At 41.7% G+C, this 15,720-nt stretch overlaps 1 protein-coding gene across 5 annotated transcripts in view; it reads right to left on the bottom strand.

The window, feature by feature from the left end:
- KLHL5 (kelch like family member 5) overlaps window positions 1-15,720 on the bottom strand; it is a 68,161-nt gene that overhangs the window by 2,621 nt on the left and 49,820 nt on the right. For all 5 annotated transcript variants that reach the window (XM_051789971.1, XM_051789972.1, XM_051789968.1 and 2 more), the window contains 5 exons: window positions 15,458-15,644; window positions 14,348-14,572; window positions 13,880-14,042; window positions 9,977-10,189; window positions 938-1,109 (listed from right to left, as the gene is read on the bottom strand). In XM_051789971.1, coding sequence (XP_051645931.1) covers window positions 938-1,109; window positions 9,977-10,189; window positions 13,880-14,042; window positions 14,348-14,572; window positions 15,458-15,644 — 960 coding nt within the window. The remainder of the gene's footprint in view (window positions 1-937; window positions 1,110-9,976; window positions 10,190-13,879; window positions 14,043-14,347; window positions 14,573-15,457; window positions 15,645-15,720) is intronic.

The following is a 15,720-nucleotide window of genomic DNA, read 5'->3' as shown; positions in this document are numbered from 1 at the left end:
TTTTAAGATCTTGCAGCAGTATGAAGTGGGGGGAAATGGACAGATGAGTTTTCTGTGTTACAGAGATTTTGCTAGACGGCAATGTAGTTCTCTTTTTGCATTAAGAATCTGCGGTTATACAGGGACAGCATATTCAGGTGGTCAGAATTCAGCTGCCTAAATAGTGGTGTCTGATGCTATTTCAGATGACCCTGGACATTCATTCTGGTCTGCAACTGGACTCCAGGAGAGCCTTGGCCTCCTATAGATTCTGTGCTGTATCTGTCAGCCTTCTGTGGATGTAGATGCCTTAGGGTATCTCAAATGGCATTAGACACCAAAGGACAGCCAGCTCAGGATGTCCTTGTGTGTGCTCTTCCAACAGAGAGGTACATTCCTGGAGCTATATAAAAGTAACCAAGCTTTGAACAGACAGTAATGATTTCTGATCATGAACTGAAGAATTATTTTTTTTAAAGCCGCAAAAAGAAAAATGGGAAAAGGCTTTCTGAAGGTTGCACACACTTACATTGCATTCACATTAGGAAGGTATTATTTATGAAAAGATGATCAAAACCTTGAAGAAATCAATGAACTTGTTGAGAGACACATTAGAGCTAAAACTAATCTACATTTATCATTTATCTTCAGAATGGGAAGTCATGTAAACAGAACCCTTTGTGACAGTTTTGGGAACTTTTTATTAAAACTAGTTGAAACTGTCAAAGAAAATAGCTATACTCTTGCCAAAGAAAGAAGGCAGTTCATTAAAAGTTAACAACTGTCTTTTCGAGGTAAGTCATCTCAAGAGGGTACACAAAGGGAAAAAAGAGACACTCAAAACAGACTAGTAAGAAAGTGCTTTTTAGAGAAGGAGTATTTAAATTCTCCTTGTAAAAACAGGCACACTTGAAATAACAAGATTAATAGTAGTGCATGATCTGATGAGAAACTATACCTGTGTCCATTCATTTGTCTGGGGATCATAAGACTCCACTGTATTAAGGTATGTTTGACCATCATATCCTCCAACAGCATACAACTTGTCACCAAGAAGACATACTCCCACTGCATCTCTGCTAATGCTCATAGAGGCCACAGCAGTCCACATATCTGTTTTGGGATCATACCTAAAAGAAAATTTGTGTTAGGCCTAAAATTGTTGCCAAAGCTCAACAGGAAAAATGTACTGGAATTGATGCTGTCAAGGTAGTAGAAAACGGGAGAGTACAGATTTGGGTGTTAATTTCAAAGGACTTCTCCCCCTCAAATTCCCTCCCTTTGAGACTTTTTCTTTAGTCATCTAGTAACACAGTACTTTCTAAGTATTTACTTTGTGTTGCTTTCCATGTATAAATACAGACATGTACATACAGCTGCTCTTACTACATTTTTTCGGTCTAAACATATTGCACAAATAGTTCTGCTGTTACACTGTAGTAGAGCAAGTGCTGGCTTTAAATGATAAATACTGTATGTCAAAGCACAGGCTGTTAAAATTCAGTGTGGTACTAAAGAGAGTTACTTGCCATGGAAGATTATAATTTTCAAAAATATCACCCCCAAAACCCCAAAACAATTCAAAAAAATTCTGGATGAGATGCAAAACCCTTAAGATAATTTACAACACTTTTAAAATCAGATGCATCAGCACAGTAAATGGCAGATGGTTTAATGGAAAACATTAAATGTGGTTCTAGAACAGTACCAACAGTCTTTACGAGTCAAACTGAGAACTACAGAGGAGAGTTCATGATATGCTTAGGTCAAGGAATATATTTTAACTTGACTCAAAGAGATAATGTTAAGATTACAGATGCTTACAGAAGAAGTGATCTAATCACAGAGCTCTGAAGGGCTCCAAAGAACTATACTAAGAAAATATTTATTTGGCTTAGAGGTCATCTAGATCACACTTGCTAAAAGCAAGTTTGGAGTATACTAGTCTTAATTTTATTGCATGAAGAGCATAGATATAATGAGCTCCAACAATTTTACCTGCTGTTCTCTAATCAAAGTATTACATAATCATAACATAAAAACGCTACCTGAAGCACACATGCAAATAGAAGAGGGGGATTAGTAAGCTACATCTAGAAATTACTTTTCAATTTATTTTATAATTTATAAATAATTTTATTTATCTGAGAAAAACAACTTTTATTGCAAATACAGTGGTAGACAAATATTCAGAAGCTTAGTGTGGTAATTTTTTACAGGAACTAGTTCCATGAAGTTGATGGTCCTCTTAAAGAGCAAGGACAAAATATATTACAAGATGATTCCTATTTACTGAAGTCATGTGTTCTATAACTTTGTTTCAGAGAATACTGATGTAGAAAAATACAAGGACCTATTACTTTCTCTTGGGCTTCTAATTATCTGTATTGCTCTAAAAATCTGGTATTTGCTAAGATGTAACTTCCTATATGCAAACCTTTCTGGGGTCTTTTTAGTGCAAATTCCACATGTTAAGTGGTATGGGCCACACTATGTATTTTTGGGTCTCCTAGGACTCTGAAAGATTGAAAACTACAGCTCTCTTGGGGTGTTTTTTGTGGCATGTTTTTTTATTTTGGTTTGGTTTGGTTTAGTTTTTGTTTGTTTGGAATTTTTTTGGAGGAGAGTGAAACATAACTCCTGGCATTAATAAATCTAGTAAAAGGACAATATGGGTGGTGAAGACTCACTGTAAGTGTTGGGAGACAACAGGAAAGAAGAAAAGTTTTACAATTTGGGGGGGGGGCAGGGAGAGAATTAAAGCATATTTCAGAAATACCAGTGAAGACTTAATGCCAGTGCATTATGAAGTATTTGCCATCTTTTAAAAATTATTTTATAGATCACATGTGCTTCTGCAATTTGCGATATAGTCATTCATTAATCACTTTTGTCCTAGTTAGGACAGCTGAGATCAGTTCATCATGGTGGGTGTAACCCAAAACTGTATTCTATAGCCTTCCATGTCATTTCCCAGAAACTAGACTATTGTTGTCAATAGACTATTCGCACCCTCTGCCCATAGAGCCTGACTCCTCAGGCTATAAACTAGGTGTTAAGAGGCCTGTGAGATAGGAGGATGTTTCTGTCCTCACACCCTTTGTGGAACTCCCCGCCCTGAGGGGAGCACTGAACATTCCTGCCTGAACTGGAGGATATATAATCTTGGAGTTTTGGAACATTTTTCAACCCACTCGTGGGATCCAGAGGACGGCTGCATCTCATCGCTCTCAACCAGACTTAGACCACCACTGGACTGCGATCACCAGTTCTGGCCAGACTGCAGCAGCTCTCCCACCAGCAGGTTCTTCCCCTCTCCCTTTACTTTGGACTCAAACAGGGCCCAAGGAACACCACTTTGTTCAGGCCCCAGGGTACTGGGTTATACATTTGGGTTTTTGTGGGTTGAGACCAATTGTTTGTTTGTATTATTGTACTTACTGTATTATTTTAATAAATTGTTATTCTGACTTATAATCTCTCCTTTTGAGTTGGGTTCATTCCCCCTGCTGGTTAACTTTTAAACCAGCACATTTTTGGCGCCCAAACGTCGGGCAGAGAGAGAGAAGTCAGAATCACAATTTCATTTGAAGCATTTGTCTATTTGAATATAGAAACTCCCTGATCACCATGTTGTTTGATGCACTCACATGGATGTTGTATTTGAGCCTGTTCATATTTCCACAGATGGGGTATTATTTGCCTGTTTTGATGCTCTCTTTAAGACCAGGGAGAGGGATCCAAATTGCTTTATTAGTATATTATGTTTATGTCATTCTAACATCAGAAGCAATGAGTTTCATTGTAAATGTGTATTCAGTCCTGTTTGCCTGTCCTGGTTTGGGTTGCTACCTCTGGGGCCTCATTAAAAATCGTACCCAGCTTTTTGGGGGAACAGGGGTGGATGGTTTCCAGCCTCCCACCTCCTTCTTCCCCTTCAGACCTGCTACAACAGTTTTTGAAAATATTGAGTTCCCTTTTGATGTTAAGGACAGCATAATGTTATTGTTAGTGTTGCTCTGTCTGCTCTGTACTGTGTACACCATGTTTAGGGTCAGAAAAGTGCCTTTTAGGGAGGTTGGTTGGACACCTGCCCTGGGAGCAGATAATGCTGAGTGGCACGGGAAGTGGGAGGACATCAGCCAGTATTTGGAAAAGTTTTCTCCTCCAATGATCTGGAAATTCACCCCTGAACAACTGCAGGATCCTGTTAGCATGATAAGACTGGTGAAGGAAAAATGCTCTGGCAGCTCCAGAGATGGCCAGCTCACAGCAACCTGCTGGGCCCTGGCCACTGCCTACCGGGCACTGCTTGACATGGTACAGCACTGTCAGGGCGAGGAGAGAAGGAGCAAATCCGCAGACACCACGTCCACCCAAACCACAGCTGAGTCAGAGGGAGAAAGAAATAAACCAACCGGCACCGTGTCCACACAAACCATCGAGGAGCCAGAAGAACAAACAAAACCAATAGCAGTCGCCCCTGTCCAGAAAAGGAAATCAAAGACTAAATCAGTTCGCATAGCAAATGATGACGAAGAGGCGGGACCTTCACATCCACCGGAGGAGACAGAGCCAGAAATAATCACTCGGTCCCTGTCCCTGGGTGAGCTACGTGAGCTCCGGAGAGAGTTCACACGACAGGCGAATGAGTCCATTCTGACCTGGCTGCTCCGAATCTGGGATGCCGCAGCTAACGATACGATCCTAGATGGGAGTGAAGCCAGACAGCTGGGATCCCTGTCTCGAGATGTAGTCATTGATCAGGGGATTGGAAGGAGGCAGGAAACTCTCAGCCTCTGGCGGCGACTGTTGTCCAGTGTGAGGGAGAGATACCTTTGCAAGGAGGACCTCCACGTACAGCAAGGACAGTGGAACACGATGGAACAAGGTATCCGGTGCTTAAGGGAGTTAGCTGTACTGGAGATAATCTTTTCAGAGGATGAAAGATTCCCTAAGATGGCGTACAGTGCACCTCCCAAATGTGGTTAAAGTTTGCACGACTCGGGCCAGAAATGTATTCCCGCTACTTAGCAACGCTGCAATGGAGGGAGGGAGAGGACAAGGTGGGAGCATTGGTTAGCAAACTCAGGATTTATGAAGACACTGTCACCGCCCCATTACGAGCCCACGTCTCATCTGTGGAAACCAAACTGGCTGAACACGTCCGAAGCCTGGAAGAGAAAATTGAAGAGGGACACCAGAAGCTAAGAGAAGAGATTAAGGAAGGGATTTTCCATATCTCGCCAGGACGAACAAGAGTCTCTGCTATCAGGAGCCAGCGTCCCCAAGCTAAGGAGAGAAGGTACACTCCACGTAGCGATCTATGGTTTTACCTCCGTGAGCATGGAGAAGATATGAGGAAGTGGGATGGGAAACCCACCTCTTCCTTAGCAGCCCGGGTACGTGAACTGAAAAGAGGAACAAATACCATAAAGAACTCTTCAAGGGTAAACGTTGCTCCAGTCTCTCGTGGGCAAGACTCCAGACGGTACAGGAATGATGATACGTCTGATCCTCTTGAAGGGACCTCCAGGTCATACCCACAAGAAGAGCACAATGAGTACCATGACCAGGACTAGGGGTGCCCTGCCTCTAGCCAGGTAGAGGAGAGGGACAATCGAGTCTATTGGACTGTGTGGATTCGGTGGCCTGGCACATCAGAGCCACAAAGATATAAGGCTTTAGTGGACACTGGCGCACAATGTACATTAATGCCATCAAGATACGTAGGGGCAGAATCCATCTCCATTTCTGGGGTGACAGGGGGATCCCAACAGCTGACTGTACTGGAAGCTGAAGTGAGCCTGACTGGGAAGGAATGGCACAGACACCCCATCGTGACTGGTCCAGAGGCCCCGTGTATCCTTGGCATAGATTACCTGAGGAGTGGGTATTTCAAAGACCCAAAAGGACTTCGTTGGGCTTTTGGCATAGCTGCTGTGGAGACGGAGGAAATTAGACAGTTGAACACCTTGCCTGGTCTCTCAGAGGACCCCTCTGCTGTGGGACTGCTGAAGGTTGAAGAACAATTGGTACCGATAGCCACAGCAACAGTGCACCGTCGGCAATACCGCACCGACCGAGACTCTGTGACCCCTATACAAAAGATGATCCGTGAACTGGAGACCCAGGGGGTGGTCAGCAAGACTCGCTCACCCTTTAATAGCCCTATATGGCCAGTGCGTAAGTCCAGCGGAGAGTGGAGGCTGACGGTGGATTACCGTGGACTCAATGAAGTCACACCACCCCTGAGTGCTGCTGTGCCGGACATGTTGGAGCTCCAGTACGAGCTGGAGTCCAAGGAAGCCAAGTGGTATGCCACCATTGACATAGCCAATGCTTTTTTCTCCATTCCTTTGGCAGCGGAGTGCAGGCCACAATTTGCTTTCACTTGGAGAGGTGTGCAGTACACCTGGAATCGACTGCCTCAGGGGTGGAAACACAGTCCCAGCATTTGCCATGGACTGATCCAGACTGCACTGGAAAAGGGTGAGGCTCCAGAGCACCTACAGTACATTGATGATATCATTGTATGGGGGAACACAGCGGGCGAAGTCTTCGAGAAAGGAGAGAAGATAATCCAGATTCTCCTAAGAGCCGGTTTTGCCATTAAACGGAGTAAGGTCAAGGGACCTGCTCAGGAAATTCAGTTCCTAGGAGTGAAGTGGCAAGATGGACGCCGCCTAATTCCAATGGAGGTGATTAACAAAATAGCAGCCATGTCCCCACCAACCAGCAAGAAGGAAACACAGGCTTTCCTAGGCGCTGTGGGCTTTTGGAGGATGCATATCCCCGAGTATAGTCAGATTGTAAGCCCTCTCTACCTTGTGACACGGAAGAAAAATGATTTCCAGTGGGGCCCCGAACAACAACAAGCCTTTGAACAAATTAAACAGGAGATTGCCCATGCGGTAGCCCTTGGGCCAGTAAGGACAGGACAGGACGTGAAGAACGTGCTCTACACCGCAGCCGGGGAGAATGGCCCTTCTTGGAGCCTCTGGCAGAAAGTGCCTGGGGAGACCCGAGGACGACCGCTGGGATTCTGGAGTCGGGGATACAAAGGATCTGAAGCCAGCTATACACCAACTGAGAAAGAGATCCTGGCTGCCTATGAAGGAGTTCGAGCTGCCTCAGAAGTAATCGGCACCGAAGCGCAGCTCCTCCTGGCACCCCGACTACCAGTGCTGGGCTGGATGTTCAAGGGAAGAGTTCCTTCCACACATCATGCCACCGATGCCACATGGAGTAAGTGGATCGCTCTGATCACGCAGCGAACCCGGATAGGGAATCCTAATCGCCCTGGGATTCTGGAAATTATCACCAATTGGCCCGAAGGTGAGAGTTTCGGACTATCCTCTGAAGAAGAGGAGGAGAAGGTGACACGGGCTGAGGAGGCCCCACCATATGACAAGCTACCCGCAGATGAAAGGCGATATGTGCTCTTCACGGATGGCTCCTGCCGCATTGTAGGGACAAACCGAAAATGGAAGGCAGCTGTATGGAGTCCCACACGGAGAGTTGCAGAAGCGACTGAAGGACAAGGTGGGTCAAGTCAGTTTGCAGAGCTCAAAGCCGTTCAGTTGGCTTTGGATATAGCTGAACGAGAGAAGTGGCCAAGACTCTATCTCTACACTGACTCATGGATGGTGGCCAATGCTCTGTGGGGATGGCTGGAGTGATGGAAAAAGGCCAACTGGCAGCGCCAAGGGAAACCCATCTGGGCGGCGGAGATGTGGCAGGACATCGCTGGCCGGGTAGAGAAGCTGAGTGTGAAGGTCCGTCACGTAGACGCTCATGTAGGCAAGAAACGGGCTAATGAGGAGCATCGTAACAACGAGCAGGCGGACCGAGCTGCCAGGATTAAAGTCTCTCAGGTAGATCTGGATTGGCAGCACAAAGGAGAATTATTTCTGGCTCGATGGGCCCATGACGCCTCCGGTCACCAGGGGAGAGATGCAACATACAGATGGGCTCGTGACCGAGGGGTGGACTTAACCAAGGACATTGTCTCACAGGTCATCCATGACTGTGAGACATGTGCTGCCATCAAGCAGGCCAAGCGGGTGAAGCCTCTATGGTATGGTGGACGGTGGTCGAAGTACAGGTATGGGGAAGCCTGGCAAGTTGACTACATCACGCTCCCCAAAACCCGCCAAGGCAAGCACTACGTACTGACCATGGTAGAAGGAAGCACTGGATGGTTGGAGACATACCCCGTGCCTCATGCCACTGCCCGGAATACCATCCTGGGCCTTGAAAAACAAGTCCTGTGGCGACACGGTACCCCAGAGAGAATTGAGTCTGATAATGGGACCCATTTCAAGAATGGCCTCGTAGACACCTGGGCCAAAGAGCACGGCATTGAGTGGGTGTATCATATCCCCTACCATGCACCAGCTGCTGGAAAAGTTGAGCGGTGCAACGGACTGCTGAAAACCACTCTGAAGGCACTGTGTGGGGAGACTCTCAAACACTGGGAGCTGCATTTAGCAAAGGCCACCTGGTTGGTCAACACCCGAGGTTCCATCAATCGAGCTGGCCCTGCCCAATCAGAACTTTTACATACTGTAGATGGAGATAAAGTCCCCGTGGTACATATGAGAGGAATGTTAGGGAAGACTGTTTGGATTAGTCCCACCTCAAGCAAAGGTAAACCCATCCGAGGGATTGTTTTTGCTCAGGGACCTGGTTCCACCTGGTGGGTAATGCAAAAAGATGGGGAGACACGTTGTGTACCACAAGGGGACCTAATTTTGAGTGAGAATGGTCTGTAATGTTTCATTGTATATATATATAGATAGATAGATGTATATAGTTTTAAAGGGATATAGTTTTTAAAGGGGGTTAATTTGGGCATGACATGGATGGCATAGAATAAGGGGTGGATAATGTCCTAGTTAGGACAGCTGAGATCAGTTCATCATGGTGGGTGTAACCCAAAACTGTATTCTATAGCCTTCCATGTCATTTCCCAGAAACTAGACTATTGTTGTCAATAGACTATTCGCACCCTCTGCCCATAGAGCCTGACTCCTCAGGCTATAAACTAGGTGTTAAGAGGCCTGTGAGATAGGAGGATGTTTCTGTCCTCACACCCTTTGTGGAACTCCCCGCCCTGAGGGGAGCACTGAACATTCCTGCCTGAACTGGAGGATATATAATCTTGGAGTTTTGGAACATTTTTCAACCCACTCGTGGGATCCAGAGGACGGCTGCATCTCATCGCTCTCAACCAGACTTAGACCACCACTGGACTGCGATCACCAGTTCTGGCCAGACTGCAGCAGCTCTCCCACCAGCAGGTTCTTCCCCTCTCCCTTTACTTTGGACTCAAACAGGGCCCAAGGAACACCACTTTGTTCAGGCCCCAGGGTACTGGGTTATACATTTGGGTTTTTGTGGGTTGAGACCAATTGTTTGTTTGTATTATTGTACTTACTGTATTATTTTAATAAATTGTTATTCTGACTTATAATCTCTCCTTTTGAGTTGGGTTCATTCCCCCTGCTGGTTAACTTTTAAACCAGCACAACTTTACATAAAGATATAGCAACTTAGGAATGACTGCATCACATATCAGTTTCCAAGTCTCATCAGGGGATACAAAAAGAGTAAAACCTGTCTGTTAACTCCTTTGAAAGTTATTACATGAATAGATACAGACTTCTTGTGTGGAAAAAGTTCTGCTCCATTTTTAAAAGCATTCAATTCTAAGTTGTTCTCAGTTATCAATCATAATTTATGCAATAAAATTGTTAAAAAAAATCTAGATGAATTGCATTAGGGAGAATTTGCTTTAAATAATCTGTCTTGGTAACAGATTGAATCATAGTATGATTACACAACATGTTTTTATATGTAGGTTTCCTCTGTTCCTAATAAAGATAACACAACTATTTTACTGGGTTTCTACTCACAGCTCTTTCCATAAATCATTCCATCAATTAACACTATTAGAATCACATAGCAGGATGCACCTTCATCAGGATATTACCTTTCCACACAGTCTGACAGCCTGGATGTTAAGTTTGATGCTGGGGCATCGTGGCCACCTATTGCATACAAGAACCCGTTCCAGGTGGTTACACCCACACCACCTCTTCTTTTCGACATCTGAGCACAGAGAGTCCATTTGTTTGTATGAGGATCAAAACATTCTACTGACTTAAGACACGAACTTCCATCTCGACCACCAACTGCATAAAGCCTAGAAAGTAAAAAAGAAAGTAAATAAATGTTGTCTGAACAAGACAGTTTCCAGTGAAATATGAAGGATTTAAAAAGTTTGTTAAAAAGGGAAGTTTAGAAGGAGACTCTAAACTTTCAATAAACTGTTCTGTTGCAAAAACTCAGGTAAGATTTTTCTCCAGTCTTTTCCTGGGCTCTAGTTCATGAATGACAGCACTATGTTAATTCCCTCACACCCACTAGGTGGCTCAATTTACTCAGTCCTAACAAAAAGGTTTCTAGCATTTGGTACTAATAAAGGATTTCAACTTTTTTGAAGGGCTAGAATGAAAAAAGTTGGTTTAGGAGCAATCCATCACTGATGAATCTTTAATCCAATAATCCAACTGGATAAAGAGTTTATGCACAGAGTTTATGACCAATCTAGGTATAGAAGCAGACATGCCCAGCACTGTTATTTGGAAAAGTAGGAACACAGAAGCCATTCTAAAAGGAAGTAACACATCAGAAGTAAAATCCAGTAAGAGAGATCACCTGAAATAACATTAATGAAATACTTTCAGAGCCTAAGGCACATTATAGTATGGTTAAATAATCAAACAAACATTAGATACTGTATATAATGGTAATGTGAACAATTTACAACAGTTACCATGAAGCACTATTCAAGATGTCCACAGTTAATACTGTTGCTTGGCTTTTTAAATATACTAACCAACAAATTTAAATACAAACATAATGTAAATATGATTTATTGAGCTAGTAGTTCTCAGTAACAATTTTAATACTCTTAAAAAAAATTCCATGGAAGTTCCCATGTTTTGTAACACAACTTGTTTAACCTAAGGAATGTACTGAAGGATACTGAAAATCTCTGTTGCAGTTCCATAAAGTTCATGACTAAGAATCAATCCTTTATGCAATATAACATTTAAATGAAGTCTCCCACTTTACCTTCCCCCAAAACATGACAGAGTTTTGATCACTTATGCAGTGACTTCCCATTTTGGACATGGAGAAAGACATATTAATTTCTCTATATGAAGGTTTTGAGCCAATCATCTGAAATATATCAAGTTACAGACAGATGTTACTAGAAAGTGCAGAAATTACTGCTCCTGCAGCTGAAATACTGCATACATTTCTAAGATTTTCAGCTGTAGGTATCTAGTGTTGTTGCCTCCATTAATAGTCTACTCAATGTTCTACAATAATGGTGGCTTTAATTCTGGTGCTTTTCACTACACCTGGAATCCTCCGCTGAATATATAGGAAGCTTTAAACCTAACTTAGACATTTGGGACTGCAGTTCCAAGGCAGTCCAAGGCACTCTGTTTGCTGGTTGTTAAAGTTCATCCCTCCTTCCTGAGCATTTCCACTCATTCTTGGAACTTGTTCCAGATCTCACAGTACCCTTTGTAGGTGCATTTCAGCTGTACTAATTTACCAGGAGACTAGGTGTCCAAAATAAAATAAAATAAAATAAAATAAAATAAAATAGGTGTGAAAAGCTTTTTGCTACCTGACAATATTCAAGTATCTCAAGGGAGATGCATCAGATAGCATTATAAGCAGGAAGTGAAAATTTGTGGATAACACAGTGCAAATATTCATCCACAATGACAATACTACCCAGTAAATCACCAGCTTTGTCTACTATGGTATTCCTGTAGTAGGGTAATCCTCCATTTGAGAGGATAAAACTATGACCCCATTTTGGTGACAAGTCAACAGGCTTGCTCCTCTCTCTACCCCCAAATCTTTGGTAGGATTTGCACCTTCTTCTGCATCGGAGCATACCCAGGTGAAACTGAGCTTAATTAAGGGTGAAGTGAAAAACTGAATTTATTAATTTAGCTTGAATTGCTAACTTAGCTTAGTTAGTCACTGGCTAGCCTTAGTATATTTAGCACTGATGCAGTAAGTGCTTTTATCAACAGCAATTCCAAATCTGTATTTCTGTTGCTTCAATAAGCCAAATTGCTTCAATTTGTGGATCTGTGATTATAAAAGTTATTGAACACGACCAGACTTACAGCACTGAACTGGTTATAAACAGAAATTCAGCCCAGCTGCATCCAGCCCCTCTGATCTCTGAGGACCAGCTGGAATGCAAGGGGGTTATCTTCTGCCAAATTTCATAGTATAATGCAACAGGCTCTTGGTACAAGAAACATCTTGCCACACTGGAGCAAGTCCAGCTGATGGTCACGAAGATGATGAGAGAGCTAGAACACATGACACAGGAGGAGAGGCCGAGAGAGCTGCCTTTGTACAGTCTTAGGAATTCTCAAGACAGCTAAGGAGGCATCTTACTGCTGTCTTCAACCACTTAATGAATGTTACACAGATGTATGTATAACGTTGCATAGAAGACAGATCATTCTCAGAGGTATGCAGAGAAAGGAGGAAGAAAAAAAGACAACTTCAAACATGGGAAATTTCAACTGAGTATTAATTAGAAGAAAAATGTTCAGTACAATGGTGGTCAAATATCAGAACAGGTTGCCTGGAAAGGCTGTTGAATCTCCATGCTTGGATATATTCAAAACACATATGACCTGAATTACCTCAATTAACTTTGAAACTAGATCCAACTTTAAGGTTGGCCCTACTTTGAGTTGGTATTGGATCAGATCATTTCAGAGGTCCCTTCCAATCAAAATATTCTACAGGTCTGTGATTCCAACTGATTTTTATTTTCATAATAGCTTGATGAAAGTACACTTATATTTTGGGATGCTACAGAACAATTACACTTAGCCCAAAGGAAAATAATAAAAATAATTCAAAAGTCTAGGAATCATGGCCTACAAATAAAGACAGGAGATGGAGTTATTCAGTCCTGATGACAGAATACTCAGGGAACATGTGTCTGTAAATACAGAAGGCTGTTGCAAGTAGGAAAGAAAAGACGCATCTTCAGTGTTCACTTTGGATAGTACGAACAATAATAATATAAATCAGCAAAAGGCATTTAAAACTTGACATCATGAGAATTTCAAAGATGTATTAAAGGTTAAGCAGATATCTTAGGGAAGTTACAGAAACTATACCCTCTGGAGATTAAGAACAAGATCACTCTGGCTATGAGCATTTTAGATATAATTTAGATATAATTGATTCAGCTTTGGGGTAGCGGAGTTGATAAGGGAACTCCTTGACATCCCTTCCAGCCATTTCCTTCGGCTGCTTTATAAAACAACCTAGTTGTCTAAATATGCTTTCTATTAAGAATTAGGCATATTTTCATTAGATTTCAGATACCATTCCAGATTAGATTAATTTGCCAGAGCTTACTGTTCTGAGTTAATACAATATAACATGAGTACTCCTCCATGACTTTGCAATAGTTTTGGAATCTAAATTCCAAAATTCAGTTTAAATCGCCAAACAAAGTTAAAATGTTCAGTGTAAGAGGAAATCACTGGAGTCTCAGTGAAAGAGAACAACTATTTACTCCTTTCAGTACGAAAGAGATTGTAACTATTAGCCCATAGAGAGGGTACTCATAAGAGGTACCACGGGGTGCTGTGGTGCTGTGGAGAAGCTTGCTTGACCCAACACAGTATCTTTTCTGTGAATGAAGAAACTTAGCTCTTAAAGCTAACAACAGGTATTAATCAAGGGATATTATTAATAGTCACTTAGGATGGTCCTGTAATTACATTAAAATAATGAGATTTTAAATTTGAAAATATTCACATACTTTCCACTTAATATTGCTACGCCAACAGTGCTCCTTGGAGTTGACATACTAGCTACGAAGTTCCACTGACGAGCCTGTGGATCCCATCTTTCTACTGTATTCAGGTAGCTCCAGCCATCATGTCCTCCTACAGCATACATGGGACCTTCCAATACAGCTACTCCTAAAAAACAGATATGAAAAACAATCACGTCTAGATAAGGGGAATAAATATCACAATTTCCTAGTGACAGTCCAGTGTGCACCACAAAATATTAAAAAAAAAAAAAAAAAAACAAAAGAAAAAAGAAATTTCCTGTTGGTAGCCAATGATGAATATAATCTGAAGGAAAAAAGTCACTGAATAAGCAGTTGGCATTAAAGCAAAATTTCCACCACCCTAACTTAATTTCTGAATGTTTTTTGACCAATCCTAAAACAGATAACCTTTTAAAAGTATGCATTCAGCCTTTACAGAACTGTACATACCAAGACCATGACGATGAGTGGACATAGGTGGCATTACACTCCAAGTTTTTGATCTAGGATTATAGCATTCCACAGTATTCAATGTTTTCAGTCCATCTCTGCCACCAACAACATACAATTTATCATCTAAGACTGCAACTCCAAACTGTAATCTTCGTCCATTCATGTTTGCAACTGGAGTCCACGTATTGGTACGAAGTTCATACTTTTCAATACTTGTAGCTCCTGAATGACAAGTTACATATGCAAAAAAAAGGCCTGAATTATTAGGATAGTTTTTATTTCAGCAATATGCTGATCCCACAAGACACCATGATATCCTGCACCATGTTCTTAACTCTATGTAGACAAATAGTCTTTTTTGACTTCCTCAGCAATTAACTGCATCATTATAAAGGAGGACTTTCTCAGTGCTTTTCAAGACAAAAAGCAGGTTTTTTAACTGCTTTGCAGAGTCAAGCCTTTGGAAATAGAAATATTAGGAATATTAAACAAACCCTGTGAAATGCAATTATATATTGAAATCCACTCTTTTGTAATATTGGACAAAAAGATGAAGGTATGAAGGTAAGCATGAAGTACTAAAAGTCCTAACTTTAAAACAACAACTTTCTCTGCCATAATTTTTCTAATTTGCCAGATCTCTTCTAGCTACCATTAAACAGTATGGAAGCATCTATGAAAAAGATGATCCAAGTAGTTGTGACAAAACTATTTAACAATTAGTCAAAAAGCATTTTTTTTCTTTTTTTTTTTTTAAAGCATGTGCAGGTCACCTATGTGCCCCTTCTGTTATTTTCTTCCTTTTCCAAATTACTGCCCACTCAAGTAAATAAAGATTAGTTTTCATTCAATTAAACACTTCACTACTCAGAAATCAGCTACTTCTTTGGTAATTTCAAATCAATCAGAACTCTCAATTTCAGAATGTTTACAGTATTATTGAAGATATATAGACCTTTTTAACCTAATGAATAGTATACACTTCAGATGTTTCATGTTCTGTACTGCAGAATCCTTGAATTTTAAAATTAAGATGTAGTAAAAATGTTTATCAAACATTTCTTTTAAAAAACCAGCTCATCAACTAAACATTATAGAAGCCAATACCTTTTGTTGCATCCATTCCTCCAACTGCAAACAACACGCCCACTGTAGATTTTCTAGGTTTGGTGCGAGGGCTTTGCAACATAGGTCGTCTCTCTGGCAACAGATGGTACTTCATTGCTTCCATAATGAGTTTTTGACATTCAATGTCATCCCTAAAGAGTGCGTTATTTTCCATATCTGCCAGAAACTGGGAAAAAGAAAGAAAATCAAACAAGCTGTATTGCTATAAACTACAAGAAGAATAAAAACAGGATTATCAAGAT

The sequence above is a fragment of the Manacus candei genome, unplaced genomic scaffold, assembly GCF_025592945.1.
Source record: "Manacus candei isolate 608988 ecotype Guabito, Panama unplaced genomic scaffold, ASM2559294v1 h1tg000028l, whole genome shotgun sequence".
Classification (NCBI taxonomy): Eukaryota; Metazoa; Chordata; class Aves; order Passeriformes; family Pipridae; genus Manacus; species Manacus candei.
This window is presented reverse-complemented; position numbering and strand designations above follow the sequence as displayed.